General features: G+C 36.8%; 1 protein-coding gene across 1 annotated transcript in view; it reads right to left on the bottom strand.

Moving 5' to 3' along the window:
• Positions 1-459: 459 nt before the first annotated feature.
• dlgap2a (discs, large (Drosophila) homolog-associated protein 2a) overlaps positions 460-22,869 on the bottom strand; it is a 662,701-nt gene continuing 640,291 nt past the window's right edge. Inside the window, exons 11-12 of the mRNA XM_051925462.1 lie at positions 21,858-22,010; positions 460-4,660 (exon numbers count right to left, since the gene is read on the bottom strand). Of these exons, the coding sequence (XP_051781422.1) occupies positions 4,442-4,660; positions 21,858-22,010 (372 nt within the window). The 3' untranslated portion in view covers positions 460-4,441. The remainder of the gene's footprint in view (positions 4,661-21,857; positions 22,011-22,869) is intronic.

Here is a 22,869-nt window from a genome sequence, read left to right as displayed (position 1 = left end):
CTTTTGTTACATCATTAATAATTACAGTAAAGGTGAAGAACTGTAAAGGCTGTAGAACTTGTAAAGATATTACCTCAATCTAAAATAAGTTTATATTACATGATGCCTTGATGTTAATTTGTGAAAGGCTAGTAATACTGATATAATGTAGATATGTGCAACCTAAGTAAATACAACAAAGTTGGTAAATTCTATATAAAATAATTCTTCTGGTTCTCAAATCATTCAAATTAATAAAATGAAGATTTTGAAATAAATGATGATAGAGTACTAAAAGTAGTCCAAAAGTGCTTTTGTACTTTGTGTGATGAAATGTTTCAGCTGTAACATAAGGAAAATGTTGTTAGATACACTTGATTTGCAAACAGATAACTTCATATTTTCCTTTGTTTTACTTACTGTGTAGTACTCTGACAGACCAAGGTTCAAAACTACTATAGGCCGCAATAATTTGCGCACACAGACACACACATACACACAAACATACAGAGTATGTGTTTGTGTTTCTGAATATCATTAATATAATTTTATGGCTGCAAATATGAAATTTGAGTTACACTGATTCCTTACTATGAAAGTGATACTTCTTTAAAAAGGAATAGAAATGCATTTTGAAACTTTACATATACAATATAGTTTTTTGGAAAACACCACTATGATTTGCACTTACATGTACCAGTGGGAAGCCAATTTCTGACTCCATTCTATCAAATATTTGCTTAACATAAGCTCATGGGTATTGTGTCGGTTAGTGCTAAACAGTCATTAAAACATGAGTGCTGATCCACTGCCTTTAGATAAATTACACTGAATACACTTAACAACTTTTTCACTTCTCAAAACATTCCTAAGCTCTGCTCACATGTAACAGGAACATGTGAATAATGATTATTTTTAAATAAGTCAAAATAAGCAGATAACATTAGCAACTGGAAAAAATGTGCACATGAATCCCATTAGTGTTGGTAGCTTTTTCATTTTAGCTAGATTTACTTGCACATTTCAGGGCTGTACATTCATACACATATTGTACTGTTTTAAGGCTGCTTGGTATAACTTATGAATTAAATAAATAAAAGGGTATATGTAAATTTGTCTAACCATAGAAACTCATCAATCAATGTATAATTACATTTTTTGTTTTCTGTCTTTTACATTCAAAATAACAGAAAAATATATATTTTCCTAAGTAAAAACAGAAAGTAAAACACAACTATTTTATGCTGGTGCCCCGTTTAATTATATGTTTCTTTTATACAATTTTGCTGAAATCTGTATTATAGTGGAATTATGTTTACAAGTTATTTTATGATATATGAGAAGTTGACTTATTAATGTGCATTTGGCACAAGTGTATTATTTTATATTATTTTAGAACTTCAAACTGTCTCTAGTAAAAGTAAAATTCTGCTTTATGTATATTTTAGGCAAATAGAAATATATAATTTTTAAGGTGCTAACCATTTTGTCTCTCATTATGACTAAATGTGTTTCCAATAGGGCATTTGTTATTAACTGAGAAACAATTCACTTTTAGTTGCAGTAAGTTAGCACCCATTTGTAATCTGGAAAAGCAGTGTAGGGCTGTTTTCCTTTGTGGTGCAATTAAACAGACGAGTCCTTGTAAGACAGCTTACTATTAGCATACTAAATAATGAATCTTCTTTCACTACACCCAGCTGAATTCAACATGCCTACATAGACTCTTACCTGAATAGCTTCTCGTTTCATCAAATTGCTGTTGATAAGAAAGGCAGCACTAGCAACACTCATATATTTATTGTTTAATGCCTCCAACATACAATACCCATTCCTCAAATGTAACAGTCTGCAGGAAATTGATTCTCACATTGTAACCAAGCAATTTCATTATTTGCCAGATTATTTTGAGAAATCACAGAAGTAAAATGGTTGTAGGAGACATTGGTAAAGGAAATTACTACATTTCATGACACAATTAGAATGTTGTTAAGAATTTGTGTGGATTCTAATCATAGGCTGCCACTAAGTCACAAAACAAATTTGGAGATGAAAGAATAGCAGAGCTCAAGTGGACTGTGCCTACTGGGGTGAAAAGACACTCTTGTAGTCAGAAGTCCAATGAGTTGCTTGTGCTAGTGGTGCTTTCCTTTGGCTCAACTGGAAACATGTGAAGCTCCTCATAGAGGGCAAGGTTCTGTGATGGGAAAGTGTTTAAAAAAAATTAAAAAGAGGGACTTTTGTAATCAGAAGAGTAATCCGTGACTTAGCCCTACAACTCAAGTGACCACTTCAGCTTCTGACTACAATGGTACGAGGGTAACAGCAGGCATCTTCTAATTGAGCTTGCTACATGAATATTCGAGAGAAATTAACTTTAATTGAAAAACTATACAAATGAATTAAACAATCTATTTTCGGCTTTTGAGGAGTAGAAAGGAAAATTTAACCCATACTGAAGACATTGTGAACAAGTATTTTCAATTGTTAACTTTGAAAACCTTACCTTATATTTTGAGGTAATGTAATGCTAACTTTAAATAATGATACTTGAATTTGGATGCAGTGGGGGTAAAAACTTTGCATAACACTCCTCTCCAACATATATGTAATAACTGGAAAAAGTATATAATGTATATAATACACCTACATTTCAAAATAAAGGAAATGTTTAAAAACCATTCTTACTTTTAGCATATTGTACATGTTGTACATGCCCCTTTTCTTTGCTTTAATAAAATGGAGAACTAAAATACAATCAAAAATTAATAGAAATATTCTCACTTTGTAAATGGGACAATACTGAGCAGTCAATTTTTAGCAACACACATGCACTCACTCGCACACAAACAAATGAATATATACTTACTATATATTTATATATACTTGATTCTTTATTATACTGTAAAATCTAAGATTTGGTTTTGGGGAAGTGTTAATATCTCCCAGAGTTTCACGTCCTAAAGATGGCCTACATAAATTACTCAAACGGCCTCATTTAGTTGTCCATAGTCCTTACACTAGGAACACACTGAATCAATTGATTGGTAAGCATTTGCTACACACACTTTGTCAGAGCTTGCAAACATCCTATACTTACACATCAAAACTGTCTGGCAAAGTCAGTTGCAGCCAGCATAGCCCGCTATTCCCTTTATCTTTCCAGTTTAATACATTTATTTTTTTTAAATGGGTAGGAGCAAAATGCATTCTCAGTAAGTAAATCATCTCAGTTAAGTGCTTCCTTAATTGTTAAGCTTACAATGTTTGCTGTTGTTATGTCTCAGTACTTGTCCTTATACTCTCATGTTTCATTGCTCGGTCAATCTCAATGACATTTTACAGAAACAAGCAGGGTCAGGCTTTGTATCAAAAGATTCATATCTATCTAGGAAACGCAAATGTCATGGCATTTAAATATTCTTGCAGCTTGCATAACCCTTGAAAATAAGGATAATGGCATGCCCATTTAAAAAAAAATAGAGAGGCAACTGCATATATGAATCTGATTTTCAGACATCTAACAATTACATAGAAGTAACCTTCACCTTGTTTGTTTATTTTTCCTAACAAATTACTTGACTAAAATCAATTGCTTTGTTCTAAATGCTGGAGTAACACTGTTAGATAAATGATGGCACAGTGCAATAGAACATTCCTCTGCAAATACTGACACATTTTCTTAAACGTTAAAAATGATATCTGTTTGTTGGCACATCATTACCACAGAGTTTAACATCTATCAAATTCAAGAGAAGAAATCAGCGTACCTCAGAAGAGTACATTTCCATTTTTTTCAACATTTGCTAAGCACAGCATATACAGAGGTAGCCTCAGTTGTTTCAGAATTGATGACTGCACGCTCAGCATAAAGAACAGAATTGTGAGCGACTGAGGTATCTTTGATGTTTGCAACATTTTAGGAATTTGAAGAAAAGTGTGCAATTGCAGTTTTTTTTAAGAGCCATCAGTTCTGAGCTACCACATAAAATCTATACTAGTTTGCATTTTCTTTTCACGCATTAGCCCAAGCTGCTTTTGCTGGTGTTAGTAGATACCAAAAAGGAAAAAAAAAAAGAAAAAAAAAAAAAAGACTTGCCCTTGGTGACTGATCTTTAAAATGTTGAAAAAAATGGAAACACCCCTATTTACCAGCTTACTGGATTTCTTTAGTTGACAATTTGGCCCGAAAATCATTTTGAATAGAAATGCTACTGTCATCATTACTTGAAAATGAACCCTTCCCTGTAATTCCAAAGATGCTTCAGAGGATATATCCAGCAAATGTCTTAACATTACCTAACATGAAAAGTTCAAAAGCAACTTGCAGGAATATTCTTGTGTTGACAGCACAATGAACATGAATGTAAGCTGTAATATGAGGTGATACAAAGAAGAAAACCTGTTCAATTTGTAGTATAAGGAATATGGATAGTAGAACAAACATGGTGAAAACTACATTTTAAAGTCTTGTTTGGGCTTCTGGGATATAGATTTCAATGCTGTCAGCTCGCTCTGTAGCAGAGTTCTGTCGAAAAGAGGCTGCTCTTTTGGCTGCCATTAACCGCCTCCTGGCTTCTTGACGCTGTCTGTCTGGCAAATCCAGGGACTTTTCTCTCATGACAGCTAATTTTCCTTTTGGGGGCTTCTTTGGTACTGGAGGGGGAAACTTTTTTTCCTCCTGAAATGAAGTTTTGAAAAGTAGAGCATTACTTAAATCAGTTACAAAAACATGGTTATTAACAATTTATCACCATAAAAATTAAGTCTGTTTTTTTTATCTCAAAAAAAGGAAAAGTTAACATGTGATTGACAAGCAATAATGAGATTATTTTTTGTTATTTTTAATGCTTCCCAAACACTGTATCTATTTGCATTTTCACATACGTTTTGCAGTCACAATGATTTCTGTTATCTGTGGGTAGTCTTGTAGAACCTACTAGAAAAAAAGTGGTTCCTTAGCAACTCCAAATAAACTAAAATCTGGCATTTGTATAACCCCTTTTCAGTTTTGGATTTTAAATTAAGAGTCACAGTTCATTTTGAATTAATACATCATTGGAATAAGATTTTTGTTTTTGCTCGACTGAGATCTGTTTCACTTATAATACATCCCCCAACTATGTGATTCCCTAGAATAGATTTGCTACTTCTGCTAGATAAAAAAGGTGGTAGTGTTTGATTTTTTGATAAACACATCATAATGTTTGAATTTTGTTCCCATTACTTGAAATACCTGACAGTAATCAGTTCAGCCAGTTTCCTCATTGACACTCCACAGGTCATAATCAAGGCACCTGCACTCATAAAATTATAAAAGGAGCCTGAGTAGGTTCAATCCAAAAAAAGTATGAGAAGGAAAAAGAGAGATCAATAGAAAGACAGAGGTGAAATCAAAGGAGGGAAAATAAAAGGAATGTCTGGATCATGGCAGAGCTGGTATGGCACAGAGGAGGCAGGGTGGTTGGGGAAGAAGCCAGTGTGGATGGAGCAATGGCACTCCAGGGGTAAGGTCATGCCTGCTAAACATTGCATGGGAAGGGCTCACAGATGCCAATGGATGATGGTGGTGGGACAATGGGTCCTCACAGATGAAGATGTATGATGATGGGGGCACAAGCCATTGAGGGTTGACTGAGCTTCCCAGTGGGCATCTCCTTTCGCTGAGCAGTTCCAAGGGTTAGCAACAGAGAACAGGAAGAATGCACTTGGGCTTGAGACATACAAGAACTAATCCTGTCTGTATTTTAAGCCTTTGTTTTAACGTACTATTGGATTATTTATTTATTTGGATTTTGACCTCCACAGGGACAGTGCTTTATTATGGTTTATGCATTTATTTATTAAGGACAGAAACACACTTTATTGTTGGAGACTGTTTTGAATAAATGAACTGACGATTTTTGCACAACTCTTGTTACTTTGACCTGGGTTCAAGAGAAGTATGGTGGATGATTGCAATCTGGGGATCACAGTTTGCTGCCAATTTCGAGAAATTAACATTCTTTACCAAAGGTACATAACTATCAAATACACATATCACTCTGTTCTTTATGAATAATATTGTGATATGGGTAAGAGGCCTACATTTCTGCAAAAATCTAGTGTAATTCATTAGACACAGCAAAAACCTACAGTGTGGACAGCTTTGGTATAAGCAGTAGGTGAGAGCAGCTATTCAGAGGCCGAACGTTTTACAGGGGAAAGACTTAAAAATGTCACTTATTGAATAAAAGGTATTAATAAGAAAAGTATGAGAAGGAAAGAGAGAGATCAATAGAAAGACGGAGGTGAAATCAAAAGAGAGAGACTAAAAAGAAATGTCTGGATCATGGCAGAACTAATTTGTCAGAGGAGTAACTAGTAGACAATAAAACATTATGGTACATGCAGTACTTAAATAAAAGAACCTATACTTATAAGAAGCAAACCAGAATCATGTATAATCAATCAACCAAACACTATTCTCTGTTTTTAAATGTTAGACTTTTAAACATACAAGTGCAGGTTGTGCAGTGAAGAATATAAAAGCCTTGAAGGTTTGTGTGAAAAGCAGATCTTGGAGTTAACAATTTAATAATTAAGTCAGTTTTGCTTTTGATGATTTAAAATACTTTAAAGATGATATGAGTCATGTAATGAATAATAAATATATATACAATTCACAAAGAATGCTTCTGGAAAATTTAGCAATTAGTCTTGAGTCATGGGCATGAAAGAAAGCAAGCTGCATACACAGTACAAGCATAATGTACCAAAAATGGCATTCCCATCCATAGCATTCAGGACAGACTCGTATGCTTTAATGATCTTTTCAGCTATGTAACTGGGTTTCGTTTGCTACTAGCAGTTTCCCATAGCAAACCTATCTAATAGGAAGGGCAAGATACAAGTCAGACCAACAACAACATATTTATATAGCACATTTTCATATAAACAATGCAGCTCAAAGTGCTTTAGAAAATGAAATAAAAGGAAGTTAATATAAAACATAAGCAAATAAGACTAGGCAATAATATTATATAGTATGTAACAAAGAAAAAGGTAAGGCTAAATGGCCAGGAGGACAGTTTGCTCATCTCGCTAGTCTATGTTTTAACTTTGTTTTTATGTTTTAGTTTATCCCAACGGCCACTGTCCTATGATTGTGAGTCATTACTCAACATATTTACTGGCTTGCTTTCCTCTCAGTTTTCATCTCCTGTTGGGATATTATGTGATCCTCCACCTTTGTTTTATTCATCTGCTGACTTCTTCACCTGGATGCCGGTATTCACCTGTATCAGTGAGTTGAATGCCCCTCGGAGACGCAAACGTACCAGCTGCCGTCGTAGAAAAAGAGCCGGAATTGCTATTAAACAACGCCAACTCAAGTCCCAGAGCTTTGATTCCCGATGCCTCCGAGTCGTCTATGACCCATCTTCTCCTGCTCATGACTCCATCCCTGGTTCATGGGCGCTGGACACCGGATTTAAGTTCTCCATTTCTAGGCGGCATCACTTTTCCTCGGTGTGCTCTTGGGGAGTAAACGCTGCTAATCTTCGCACACTCACCCGTGCTCATCCCGCAGTGAGCTCTTCTACTTCTATCAAGGCTGCTCTCTTGAACATAAGATCAGTGTCTAATAAAACATTTATTGTGCAAGACCTTATCTCAAATAATCTGGATTTCTTCGTCATCACTGAGACTTGGATTGTAAATGGTGACTCTTCATGTTTTACTGACTTGGTACCATCAGGTTATTCATTTTTAAACTCTCCATGTCTGACTCGTCGTGGGGGGGCATTGCCACTTTCTTTAAAAGTATGTTTTTGTGTCAGAGCCTTACAAAGGGTCCGTTTACCAGCTTTGAACTGCAACTTTTCGAAGTGTGCAGCTCCCCTTCTTTGTTGTTTGTCATGGTTTATAGACCTCCTGTAATTAATGATATCTTCATTTCTGAATTCTCTGATCTCCTGGCTGATATCACCCTCTCATATGACAAAGTATTTATTGTTGGTGATTTTAACATTCACGTTTGATGTCAATCAAAACCTTTGGTTAATGACTTTTTATCACTATTGGACTCATTTGATTTTATCCAGTATATTAAAATGCCAACTCACTCTCTCGGTCACACTTTTGATCTTGTTCTTACTCGTGATATTTTAGTTAATAATACTGATTTATGTGATGTTTCTTTCACTGATCACTTTTCTATAATGATGGATATGAATATTACTGTTGATGTCCCGTCTACTAGTTGTGCTCCACGCTGCGCTCGCTTTTTAAATTCTTCTATTATATCCGAATTTTAAACAATATTCTCTAGTCTTGATGTGCATGTCCAAAATAATGGTATCGATGATTCTGTCTTAAAGTTTAATTCTTCTTATAAAACGGTTTTAGACTCAATTGCTCTGCCCAAGATATGCAGTAATAAGGGAAGACCTGCTCCCTGGCTAAATGATACTATGCGATCGCTGCGCCGTGCCTGTCGAGCTGCTGAACGGCATTGGAAAAAAGATGGACTGATTGTTTCTAAACAGATTTTTAGGACTTCTCTATTCAATTTCCAGGCAGCCATTAAGAAATCTAAACATGATTTCTTTGCTGATTTAGTATCCCGTCATTCTAAGAATCCTAGGGTCTTATTTAATTCAATTAATGCAGCCATTCACCCTCATTCTGTGATGGGATTAAATAGCACTGTTCATTCATGTGACCAGTTTCTATCATTCTTTGTCAGCAAAATTGATACAATCTGCTGTGGAATTGTTCAAACTGGCTACGAACTTCCTACTGTTAAACAGGGCATTGTCTTATAATCCTTTGATCTAGTCTCACTTTCACAGTTAAAAAGAACTATCGACACCCTTAAACCAGCTCCCAGCCCTCTCGATATTGTTCCACCACGTCTCTTAGTGGAAGCCTTTGATGTTTTGGGCCCATCTTTACTAGCCATTATCAATGATTCTATTAGTTCGGGTGTTGTACCCTCATTTTTTAAACATTCTGCGGTCCGTCCCTGTCTAAAAAATGCAGAATTAGATCCTGGAGTTTTAGCCAATTTTCGCCCAATTTCCCAACTGCCATTTCTGGCTAAAATTATAGAAAGAATTATTTATAATCAATTGGTTGATCAATCACCTTAACTCCAATAATTTATTTGAGATCTACCAATCTGGCTTTAGGCGTTATCATGGTGTTGAGACGGTCCTCCTTAAAGTATTCAATGACATCTCTATTATTACTGACTCAGGTGGACCTGTGGTCATTGTCCTCCTGGACCTGACTGCTGCCTTTGACACTGTTGGCCATGAGAGATTGATGATGTGGCTTGAACATCTTGTGGGGCTTAAAGGGGCTGCTCATAACTGGTTCAGGTCATTTTTAACTGGTAGACACTTTTCAGTGACTTTAAATTCCTCTTTTTCATCTACTGCTCCTCTTAAATATGGTGTTCCTCAGGGATCCATTTTGGGTCCTATTTTATTCTCTATATACCTTCATCCTATTGGAGCTATTTTTAGGAAATTTAACATTGCTTTTCACTGCTATGCTGATGACACACAGGTTTACAGTATATTCCTGTCTGCAACTCTGCAATAAATCAACCACACAACTGTCTTTTTGAACTAAGATCCTGGATGGCTAATAATTTTCTTGATCTGAATCAAAATAAAACTGAGGTGCTTATAGTGGGTTCATCAGCTAAAGCCCAAATTGGTCTTGGACTTCTCGGCTCACTCTGTCTTTTGCAAACCTCAAGTCCGCAACCTTGGTGTAATCTTTGGCAGTAAACTCTCTTTTGAGAAACAAGTTAATTCCGTAGTCAAGAGTTGCTTTTTCCAGCTTCGTCTTTTAGGTAAGATCAAGCCTTTTTTATCTTCTAGGGAATTGAACTGTTCAAAACAAGATTAAAGACTCATTTCTATTCACTCAGAGCCAAAGACAAGACGGAGACTATCGGAACCCTACCATCCGCGACAGCCACAGTGGTCTGGGAGAACATAGCCTCCAAGGAACTGACAAACAGGCACAGGGACCTGTCGTGGATGGTCATACGGGGGGGATTGCCTCTCCGCTCGTTCATGCATGCCAGGAATCTGTGCAGATACAGACATTGTCCGTGGTGCATCCTGCGGGAAAAAGACACACTGCACCTCTTCTGGGAATGCCCAGTGGCACAGTCACTCCTTGACGCCCTAGAAGAGGAATTGGAAGAGTCGGTACCCAGAGACAATCTTTCGCACCATTTGGTGCTCTATGGACTTTTCCTGGGTACCCACTCACTGGAAGCCACCGAGGAGGCATGGCGTCTCATGTGCTGCGTGAAGGACGTTCTATGGGTCGCTAGGAACCGCCTCGTCCTCAGGAGGGAAAGAATGACAATCCAGGACTGCTGCAGATACATCCGCAGCCTCCTCAGAGACTATTCTATCCTGAACTCCTTGAAGAACTGAGGATATGCAAAGCCACCTCTCCCTCCAAGAGGTTTATTAACGTGATGTTTGTTTAACTGCAGCCCTTGGCAAAGCCCCCTCCTTGAGGACAGGCCTTCAAAGACAGGGACCAAGTCGAGACTGCAATAACTTGTAAAAAGTAATAGAATGTGGAACACTCTATTGAATGTAGTGAACAACCAGATGTTATTATGGCTGGTAAGATTGTAAAGGATTGTGTTTTTTCATATATATGACCAATGTATATGTAAATAAGGTGTAGTAGGTAAGGGGTAGTGTAAGACTATATTAGACTATAGCTGAATACAGTCATTTCTATTTGAATTAGCAGATAGTTATAGATTGTAATTGTACTAGTTTGTGTTTTATATATATCACCCAAACATATATGTAAATAAAGAATTATTTTTCAAAAAAAAAAAAAAACTGCGCAAACTGGACTCAGCATCACAAAAGGTTGTATCCTCCAATTCTTGTTTTTAACGGACTTTTAGAGTGTGGACTGTGTGTTTTCCTTTTAAAAAAGGAAATTCGTTCCTGATATTTTTAGATTTTGTTATGTTCGCTTATCTTTTTAATGTACTTTTTATTGTCTTATGTAATAGAAGTTACTGTTGCTTTTCCTGGAATTACTGTTGTGTCTTTCATTGTGTGTTTACTCACCGCCCAATTTAAAGAACCCTGTGTGCTATTTTCTGTAAATCTCAAGTTCCCAGTCTCCTAATAAAACTGGGTGGCATAGTCGGAAATTTTAATGGTGTCTAAGTTAGATTTCCTGTGAGTGTGACCAGACACCTGTCACAAATGTTTTAGACCAAAATGTTAAAATCTCTTAGTGATTCTTAAAAAAAATCAAGTGAAAGACTGAGTCTGAAGTATAACACTTAGTACTCTGCAGGGTGACACTAGGTCAGATCTGAAATAAAATAAGGGACTAAAATGATTCCTTGCATTTTTTTATCTTTACAGTCTATGCAAAATTTAGAATAGATGCCTTTCATATCTCTCTTTTATTGCACCTCTTTGTTTTAGGCAATGCATCAGCTCAGCCACCAGTTAGGATGCAGACTTCCCTTGAAACTGTGCGTTAGCTCAGAAAGCTAAAATGATTGTTACTAACATTTAAAAGGCTTTTAAATAAGGAGTTTTAAAACCATTAAATATATTAAAAGATCAGAAATACTGGCAGTTATTATTAATGCAAAACCTGTAAGTGGAATGTTGTAATGGATATTAAAATGCTATTAAAAATATTAAAGAGAAAAAATGCAGGTATGTTAGGCTCAAATGTGAACAGGAATGTACCAACAAATTGAATAATACTTTTAAATTGCAGGAAAGATATATGAAAAGCATTTTGTAATTTTTTTGTAAAGGGGTGTTATTTTCAACAAACAGAAGACTTGTGATGTAAGATGATCAATAAAAAATATGAAAAGCTTGATCCTGAAAAGTAATGTTTAAAAGCACATCGGAAAAACACCACAATATTGAATACTGTGTCTGGAATAACATAAAGCAAAGTAAGATTATTTTATATTCAATATTATTTCATTTAAATAAGTTTCTTTTAGAATATGTTTGAATTATTTTGGAACATTGAAATTCAATTTGAAAATTCAATGGATGCACCCTCCTTGCCAAAGGTACAATCAAAAGCATTAGTTGGGATTGGGTTCTTGGGTTCTTCTGCCAGAAAATCTTGGGACGCTAACAATTATGCCTGAGCACCTGGGCCCCCTTGCTCCATACCATGATCATTTTGCCTCCCCAAGCTGATCAAGTGACATGCCTATGCTACACTCAACCTTAATATTGAAATTTCACACAACCATAATTAAATTTATATAATATATCGCATGTCGTGTCTCATGATGTGTGGAGGGTCTGGTAGTTCTGAATTAAAATTACTAACAGAGTCAACGTATCGTTTCATGACATTTTTATTTCTGTATGTTTATCTCATGATATGATATCAACAATCACAATGCCCACCTTTAGACCTTAATATTTGCGTCATACACGTTCTTGATGTGAATCACCTCATCTTTCAAATGATGTGACAGATCCTGTGAATATTTTGCATCTGAATTTGCACAAGAGGCTGAGATCTCCTCCATGCTCATGCTCCTAAAGTTTAAATTGGACAAAAATGACGACATATGTTGTTTAGGCTTTCTAAATGCCCAGACAATTCTGAAATTAAGGAATCCATCATAATGTGAAATGTGCCTCTTCTGAATTTTACTTCTGGATCCTGGGATTCCTGATCATCTCTGCGCCGGACTCAATAAGACGTCTTGGTCTGTTGTGACACTGACCTGATTTGAACACTGCAGGGATTTCCATTTCATTTGCTTCAGAGCAATAGAACTTCTCACTGCTCGGGGCCCCTGACAGGTGCCAGGTGCGGCAGCTCTGTTTAAGGTCAGCAATATGTTTCACTGTGATAAGACCCTAGGAGTGAATGAAATCCATTCAGAAAATGCTGAAAGCCCCTGATAATGTGGTGTGTTTTGATTCCATTTATTTAATTTTGCTTGGAAATATCCGTGGACAAAGTGGTCAAAAGTAGTCAAAAAAGATGACTTGGGGTTATTGAGGGAATTCACTCCTTAAACACACTGGAAAAAAACCTATTTAGTGCTACTTGAACTGAGATTCCAGCAAAATGTCATATTTAAGATCCAGGAAGAAATTTGAATTTAATCCCAGCTGTTGAACAGTGGACCACCTCTTTGTGCTTGTATTTGATAGGTTAGGAGACTTTACAGTGCTTTACAGACTTGGAGGAGATGTATTATTATTGTACCCTGTAATACCTTAAAAATTGCTCCAAGAGTACAGGGTTTAGGAAGGCTATAATTCATGCCATTTGGTTATATATTTGTGGGATAAAAGTTGTGTTTATCAATGTGACATAGCTAAAATCTGTTGGAAACGGAAGAGAACACAGCTTAGGAACTATATTTACTATTTATTCCACTATGTAAAAGGGTTTTTGAGAAACACTTCATGATGTTTGGATTTCATTCCCTTGACCTGAGGAATAAAACTTGGGACTGTTTGCAGATAAGGCTGGCATCATAACACCGGGCTGTGCTTTCCAATGCACACTGCAATGTGATGTAATTAGGATTAAAATCAACACCTCCACATTTTGGGGCATTTGGGGTAATTTTGCAAATGTTGTGCTAGACTGTAATGTCGAAGCAGGAGTTAAGCCCTCAAATGAGGCTTTAAATTATCAGTCAGTCGAGATCCTCCTTTTCATCTACAGTAATGACCTCTGGTTGGTGATCTGAGTAATGATGTTATTATAAACTGTAACAACTAGCTTGCTCTTTATGACAGGGTGACAGGTTTAATGAAAAGGAGGGACTAAGAAGAACTGCTCATTCTCTCAATTAGAAAACACAATTGAGACTGTTTGGTCATTCACTGAAGATAGCCCCTGGGAATTCCTAAATTAAATCTTTTGCATTTCATATTTGGATACTATCCACAATAATAAGAGGGAGAGAACTTTTCAGTACAGAGTAAGGACAATATCTTATTAGTAGCTTTAAGTGAGAGATTTGAAAGAATTGGTGAATATTGAACTGAGCTGGCAGAACTAACTTTCATAGGGACCACTATATTTTGGAGCTAATTTTGAAGAATGGAACCCTCATCTGAATATCTTGCATGGCGATCAATCATACTTTTTTCAAGCATGGTAATTTGGTGATATCTTCCACCTATTATCTGCAAATTGTATAACAGAGCTTGGGGTTGGATGATGTGGCGTGGAAAATTTCATGTCCTGATCATTTTTTGCTGAAGACATCTATTGGTTACACTTGTGTAATTTTCAGCACAAAATATGTTCCAAAATGGCCTAAAAATGAAGGCTTTTCGGGTTTAGAGGGCCAACAATAGGGAAGAACTCCAAAAAGATTGATATCTTTCATAAACATACATTGAAATGATTCAAGGTGTATCATGGGGGAGGTTGGGGTTCTCATACCAGTGAGTCAGGAGGTGGCAGGCAAAAAAACTAAAAACTGAAGTGATTTTAAAGAATACATAAGTAATTCTTATCAGCATCAACTTATCTTTTACTTATTTTGCACAACAGCAACATTTGGTGAGCATCTGATTGGGGTATACCCCACCAGCCCTTTATAGAGAAATGCTGCAGAGTCTGAGGCTGTTGGTCAATTACAAGCCCATATTCTTTGAAAAATCCCATACACTTTTTATGGTCCACCACAAAACCTACTGAGATGAGAAATTAAAGGCTCTCTAGAACAGCCACTAGCCAGAGGTGGTGGATTCATTAAATAATCTATCCAATCTCTTTTGCAGATTGCTAAATTTCAGTAACAACTGCTGAAAAGAAACAATTACTCTGATAACCTATGCTTGTAAGTTCCACTAATATTTCTGCATCTTCTTGGCTTTAGGAAAAAAAAAGCTTCACATTTATTCATTTTGAAATGGCCAAAATGAAAATAACAGTACAAAATATATAAAAAAAAATGTATCTATAATGAGCAAAAACGAAAAAGGTTCCAGATATTCTTTAAGAAAAGGCAGGACATAAGTCTGGAGAGAACACTGCACAACAAACAATGAACAAATAATGTAAAACAGGGGTATCGTACTCCGGGCCTGGAGTGCCGCAGTGGCTGCAGGTTTTCATTCTAACCCTTTTCCTAATCAGTGACCAGTTTTCACTGCTAATTAACTCCTTTTCCTTCATTTTAATAACTCTGTTTTTAAGGATTTAGTCCTCTGAATTGATTTGTTTCTTCATTAAATGGCAGCCAATCAGAAATGAGATGTGAGACGAGCCAACAGATGACCAGCTAAATTGGAACGTCAAACTCCAACCAATTTCACTCCAGTTAATCTCTTAATGAGAAGCCAATTCTTGCTGTTAATTAAGCCCATTATTTAATTCCATGGCTTGTTGCTGCTCTCATTCTGCCACAGCAGACATTTCCAAAACTGTTGATTTTTGTGTTTTTTTCTAGGAACACCATTCAAATATTTTGGTGACCTGAGAGATCAACCTTACTGAGACCACCTTCACCTTTCTTTATTTTCAGATGTTGTATGATGGGCACAGGTCAGCTGGTCATATTGCTCGTATTGTGTCTCATTAATATTTGCCTGCTAATTAATGAAAAAGAAATAACTAAGGGGCCTGAGTCACATTAATTAAAACTATGGAAAAATAAGTTAATTAGCAGCAAAAACTGGTCACTAATGAAAAAGATGGTTAGAATGAAAACCTGCAGCCACTGCGGCCCTCCAAGACCGGAGTTCGACACTTGTGATGTAAAAGAAGCATTATGTTAGCCAATTTATAGGGCATAAGAAAATGCTCATACTACCCTCAGGGTGTTTTAAATGTCATTTTCCTCTTCGTGAATGTGATTCATCAACAGTCTTGATCTTAATTTTGTACTTTTTTGCTAATAAAATTTTCTGCAATGACCCAGTCCACTAATGCACATAATTTATAAAAACTGGCCTAAAAGACTATTGGAATTTTGTGGTTGGAAACAATTGTTAAGATGAAGATCCACTGCATTCTGCGTTGAGCCTTTCCTTTCCAACATTTTGTACATTTAGGCACAAAATGAGAGAACTTCCACAATAAAACACATAAACCCTTGCATTCTTCTCAATAGTACTAATCATGGAATTATAGGTTTGTACTACACTCCCCAAATTCATACATTCTTGATTACAGTTAGATTAATAGAATATTAGTTCTCATTTATTCCTCCTTTCTCTCAGAGGATTGGTTCTCTAGAATTAGTGCAAGGTTTACAACACTATCCTTAGATTGCTGTGAATCTCATGACTGATATATCTTATAATTCCTAAGAAAGTCCATATCTTAAGGTTGGCACTAAATCTACTATGTTACAGATGAAGTATTTGGCAAGTATTTTGAAACTTATGTAGTTTCCAGTTGCTGAGTTTTACTTCCTAAGGTTTGGCAGTACTAAAACTCTTCTTTTACGTCATAATATAATAAATACTCCACATCTATTTGGGTCTACTGAGCAGTGTCCAGGATGGCGTACCTGTAGCTTAGTTATGTAAACTACTAGTGAGGCTGAAATTGTTTCACAAGTCTGTTGTGTGGCACAGAGCTTCATGGCCAACTACTGAATAATTTACTTTTGGAAACCTCTGTCTTAAGACTAGTGAAGTTATTTTGTAATATATATATATCACAGAAATAAGGTAGTTGATTCTCTGGAACACTCATTTCAAATGGTCTAATAAACAGTTTGTTAGAAGTGAGTGGCACAAATCAGTCACGGTCTTTCTATTAGGAATTTTTGAAAAGGATAGTCAAGGATGTTAGCAAGTTTCAAAAAAGTTTGAAGGACAAAACCAAAGTTTAAATCAGAATGTAACTAATGTTGTAATAACAATCTTTTCCCAAATACTTTTTTTTGGCTTAGATCTGTTAATTATGGAGCTCCTGAGGGGACATTGTGTAATTTTTTTTCTGTGGATTTTTCTGGTGTGCCCCAGATACTATCAAGTGAGCACCAGATTTTTTCAAGTGCGTGCTTGATACTTGTGCATGCGCAACAGAAAATATTTCATGCGCACTGCTTAATATTGTCATGTATGTTTATGCACTGTTTGTCGCATATAAATTTCTCACATATGGGCTCTATATTGGGATAATGTGACATTAAAAATAACAGGGAAAAAAAAACATTCTGACACTGCACACTTTCACTTGTACGGAGCCCTTGATGCCTTCAGTGATAATGTATCCATGATGAACTGCAAGAACAAACGTTATGTCTTTGTGTTTAAGAACAAGCTGAAAATATACTTCTATAAAGTCTCCAATTTTCATTTTGCCTAAGTGCAACTATGAAAAAGAACTATTATGCATCGGAAATTATGTATAGGTATGGAGCCCCTTTTCAATTACTGTGCAGTTGAAAGTATCTGGTGCGCACTTGAAATTATCTGGTCTGCACCAGAAAAATCCCCAGAAAATAAATTACACAATGTCCCCTAAGGGGCTCCGTAGTTAATCTCCCCAAATCGTTTGTTTAATTTCTCAAATTTCTCTTACTGTGCATGGCCATGTTTTATACTGCTGCCATCTTGTCATCATACGTATATCATACAGTCGTACTCTCAAAATTGCTGCTCCAATAAGCAAGATGTCACCACAGAAGTAATGATAAAAATGTAAAATCAAAATTAACAGCGTGACAAAACAAACACTAAAAATAAATCGGCAACACATTCCTGACACTAATTGAGTAAGGGGTGAAAATCAGATTTGCTTGTCACATAAGTTGAAAGGAAAGCACAAAATATGTAAATGTAAACCCAGACCCTATAAAAAAATAATTAATTACTCAGGGTATTACGGGAACACTTAAATCACACATCGGATCTCAATGAACAAAATATTCAAGTGGAAAATCTTCACCAAATAATACTGTGTAATTTGTTGAGAACAAAATGATGTAACAACAGTCAATGGAAACCAAAAACAACAACCGATTGAAGGCTGGATTCAACATTATGCTGAAAATCACGGTCAAAAATTGAAGTCACAGGCTGATCCAACTGGCATGAATTTCATCACAGCAACTCATAATGGGACTCAGTAGTGTGTATGGCCCCCACGTGCCTGTATGCACTCCCGACAATGTCTGGGCATGCTCCTGATGAGAAGGTGGATGGTGTTCTGGGGGATGCTCTCAGACCTTGGACCAGGGCATCAAGGAGCTCCTGGACAGTATGTGGAGCCACTTGGCTGCGTCAGATGCATGAATACATAATATCTCAGAGATTCACAACTGAGTTAAGGACAGGCATCGTCCTGCACCAGGAGAAACCCAGGGCCCATTACACTTGCATAAGGTCTGACAATGGCTCTGAGGATTCCTTCCCAGTACTTGAAAGCAGTCAAGGTATTGTTGTCTATCACAGGGAGGTCTGTGCTACCCTCCAAGGAGATGCCTCCCCAGACCACCACTGACCCACCACTAAACCCGTCATGCTAGATAATGTTGCAGGCTGCATAACATTCACCACAGCATCTCCAGACTCTTTCACGTCTGTCACATGTGCTCAGTGTGGGCCTTCTCTCATCTATGAAGAGAACAGGGTGCCAATGGATAAGCTGGCAATTGTGGTAATCTCTGGCAAATGCCAGTCAGGCTGCACGGTGATGGGCTGTGAGCACAGGTCCCACTAGAGGACGTCGGGGCCTCATGCCACCCTTGTGGAGTCTGTTTCTGAGTTTGATCAGAAACATGCACACCAGTAGCCAACTGAAGATCATTTTGTAGGGTTCTGGCAGTGCTCCTTCTATTTCTTCTTGTACAAAGGAGCATATACTGGTCCTGCTGCTGGATTGATGGCTACTTCTGTAGCACTGTCCAGCTCTCCTTGTGTAATGGCTCGTCTCCTGGTATCTCCTCCATGCTCTTGAGACTGTGCTGGGAGATATGGTAAAGTGAGGTCCGCAATGTTTGGTGTTTTTAATAAATAATCACTGCATTCGTGTCTTCATTTGGGGGGTGAATGGTAGCGTGGCGAGTGGTTCCCATGTGTGATCCAGGAGTGCACGGCCCTGCACTTAGTGCACAGGTGTAGGATTGTCTACGACCCTAATTGATGCCAGGAGCTACTGATTGCCCGTGCTGTGCCATGTCCCCATTTTAAAAGGGAAGTGCGAGTGCGAGAGGGGTGAATCAAGAATCGAGAAAAAGAAAAGATGGAGGTTAAAGGAAGAAAGAAAGAGGGCAGGAGGCAGAAGGAAGTGGCGTGAGTGAGCTGAAAGGAGCAGGCTCGAGGGAGAGAAGGCTGGCAGATGTGAAAGAGAGTCCCTTTAGCGACGTGAGAGGCTGACTCCTGGGGGCTGAAGGAGTGATCACTCTGGCTGAGCAACTTGGGAAGCCAAAGTGAGGCGTGTTAAAAGGAGCGACTCGCTGTAGAAGACCAGGAAGGCAGAGGGGGTCAAATAGGCCCGGAAAGGGAGCCTTACCGTAGCCATGGGATGGCTGAGACCCAGACCTGTGGAAGGTCAGCTGCACCTGTCAGTGGGGCGACTCCTCTGCTGCAAGGCCCATATGGGATAAGCAGAGGACCTGTCAGTGAGAAAGAAGGCACTGGGCTTTTTAGTAAAGACAGTCTCCTGCAAATTGATTTTAACCTCGCTTTAATGGATTTATTTATTCTGATTTTAACCTCCACAGATGCACCTTTTGTATGGATTATTTATTTATTGAACTATTTTCTGAGCACTGCACTTTTTGAATACGTGTTTTGGACTTGGTTTTTAATAAAACACCATCCCTTTGCTTCATGTGCGTTTGTCCTCATCTGCCATGCTCATCCGGTAATGTTATCGACGATGTCAGGTTCAAGAGGCTCCCATAAATGAAGAGGGAGCAAGAAGCCGACCTGGACTGTCACAGAGACACAGTAAACGTTCTTGCAATGGCATATATGGATGTGCCATCCTGGAGGAGCTGGACTACCTGTGCAACTGAATCAGCTGCAGGTACAGCCTCACACTACCAGTAGTGAAAAGGACACTAGCAAAACACAAAACTAGAGAAGAATCGGTCAGGAAAGATAAGGAGAGAACAATTTTCTGTGGCCACCACCTGCAAAACCATTCCCATTTTGGGGGTTGTCTTGCTGTTGCCTCTCCAGTTGCACCTATTGTCACTTTCATTTGCACTAAAGCTGATTGACAATAGTTTATACCGCATAACTGGACAGATTGATATCCCTGAATCTTAATTGACTTGATATGAAACTGTGATGATTAAGTGTTCCCTTAATTTTTTGAGCAGTGTATATAGACAATCCCGTTTTACTTATGCATATTATAAAGCAGCTTTAGAGAATGCCACTAAATAATCCAAAGGAACCCTGGTTGTGGATATGAATATAATGTTGGGAGGCAGGTCTAGTACTCAAATGTTCATTCGCATTTGATCACATTAACTTTTTATTTGTGAGGGTGTTTTCCAGAAGTAGTTTATTTAACAATATTTTAGTAAAAATACTTGTATCTGGGACATTGTGAACATACAATTCAATTACTTGACATGTTCTTTATGCAACACAAGTAACATTTGATTTTTTTCCATGGGCTTTTTGATATTGTTTGCTGTTGTCCAGTGTTGGTCACCATAGAGTCCTATTATATCAAAAGGTTTGTTACATCTGCATGAAAACATTTCATACCATTTTTTTTCTAAGCCATCACTTCAAACTACACAGATTAAGTAATATAAACAAAATATCATTTTTGGGAGGAGTATTTCTTCAATTGCTCCAATATTCATGTTAAAATTAAACTTGCAAAAAATATGAAGAGTGTTGCAAATTCTCATAGGTAGTAGCTGTTGCACATTTAGCAGTACAACCAGTTATACCTGCTCTTTTATAACAAAAGTTTGTATTTGTCTGTCTTATATTGCATTGCATAAAAAAAGATCTGGAAACATTTGTATATGGATCAAATTTGAGCACAAACTACATGCTGACCAACCAAAATAAGGAGGCAGCAGCTATTAATTATGGTACTTGGCTAATTTTATAAGCAGGAAGTCTGGTGCATCTCGGCAAACAGTTTACTGAACCAGAAGAATGCAGTACTGTATCCCATAGAGTTTTTAAATTCTGTTACAGTCCTCAGACCTTATGCATCCCTCTATTGCCCTGTAAACTGAATGCCCAAAAATTCATTCATTAAAATTTAAGCCAACCAGACTTGTATAATGGCACATGATTTTAGGCCATGTCCCACTCCATCAAAAGGTAATTGAAGCAACAATATTAACAGGGTGCCATTTAAGTTCTTCATCCCCTAATTTCTGTAACACTATCTAAGGATCAGTCAAACTTTGAGAATAGCAGGTAATTAATCAGTCTCAAGGTACCTTTCCCATGATCAGCTTTTATTAGCATTATTGAGGGTGGGCTGCAGGGAAATGCCATTATGTCTGTACAATAACCAAAATGTGCTTTACTAGGAAGAATTGCCCTAATAAACCTTACATGATACACTACAAATTTTACAAATTTGGTATGCTTCAGTTTCTTTGAATATTTAAATAATGTACTGTATCAGTGCCCAAGTGGTTTCCTGTTTACATATCAAAGTTCCATAGATTGTATTTATGTGGTACAAAAGGAAAAGGCTGGGACTATTTCTTTACAAATTAGTCGTAGTTCAATTTAAGAATAGCATTTACAAACTTACAACTCTTACAACTACAGTCTTACAACTGCATTAAGAGTGGATTGTTAAATTATTAAATTTATTTGTAAAATGTATAAACATTTTGCATATAGACAGTGTCAGATAATTACTGATTACTTTAAATATGTACAAATAGAGTTTCTTGGTCAAAGACTTACCTTCTTTTCAGGACTTACAATGATTCTCCAGTCATTGCTTTTTAACTGTTGAAGCTCATCAAACTTCATGCTGACATCTTCAATGGAAAGTTGTAAGAGATCCCAGAAACCTGCTAAGTCTTGAGATGTTGGCCTTGGCATTGCACTGGGATCCTGTAAGGACAAGTAAAGTACCTCAGGTACATTCTTTAATGTGGTAAAACTTCACTAATAATATTACAAAGCTTATAGATGCTTAGTCCTAATCTTGGGATTTTAATTAGGAAAGAAAATTGAAGTGACAGGAAAAGGGAAAAAAAAACTAAGTATAAAATACATCTGATAATTTGACATGTTATTTTTGTCCACTGGCATTAAGATATGAGATATACAAAACAAACTAATACATCCTGCTAATATTAGTTATTCATTTAAGGATCCTCAACATATTTTGAAGGCTTAAAAAACTTCCAATTATATGCATTGTTAGTGAGGGCAAACTTCCAAATACAGATGTACAGCATATTTAAAAAGTCAGTTTTCACAGTCTGGGCAATTGATTCAAATGCAGGTTCCTCACATGATCTTGATGAGCTAAACCTGAGAAGTTCAACTGCAGTAATATTTCATCCTGCCATACAGATGTTTTCTTGCAAAATATACCTAAACATAGGTGACACATTAGAAGACAGAAAGCACTGCAAATGTGTAATTAGGTCATTTTTATCTGAGAAATTCTAATTTTCTATATGCATATTTTATAAATTAAATGATAAAAAATGTTTTATTTCTTCTAAAGTAATGCTAATAATTAAAAACAAATATAAACCAGAAACATGTATGTGTTCCAGTTAGACTTCTAAAGCAATACTGATCTTATAATGTACTTACAAAGTAATTATTTTAACAACACAGACTCAAATTATATTCTCAGTTATTTATTGTCATCTGAAGAAAGCTTCCTCAAACATCTATTGCAGGAGTGAACTGGATGCAAGTCGTGAAAAAAGCGTCCTTTTTATTAATTATAACA

This window comes from Erpetoichthys calabaricus, chromosome 3 (genome assembly GCF_900747795.2).
Source record: "Erpetoichthys calabaricus chromosome 3, fErpCal1.3, whole genome shotgun sequence".
Classification (NCBI taxonomy): domain Eukaryota; kingdom Metazoa; phylum Chordata; class Cladistia; order Polypteriformes; family Polypteridae; genus Erpetoichthys; species Erpetoichthys calabaricus.
Note: the sequence above shows the minus strand (reverse complement) of the source record. Positions and strands in the feature narration are given on the sequence as shown.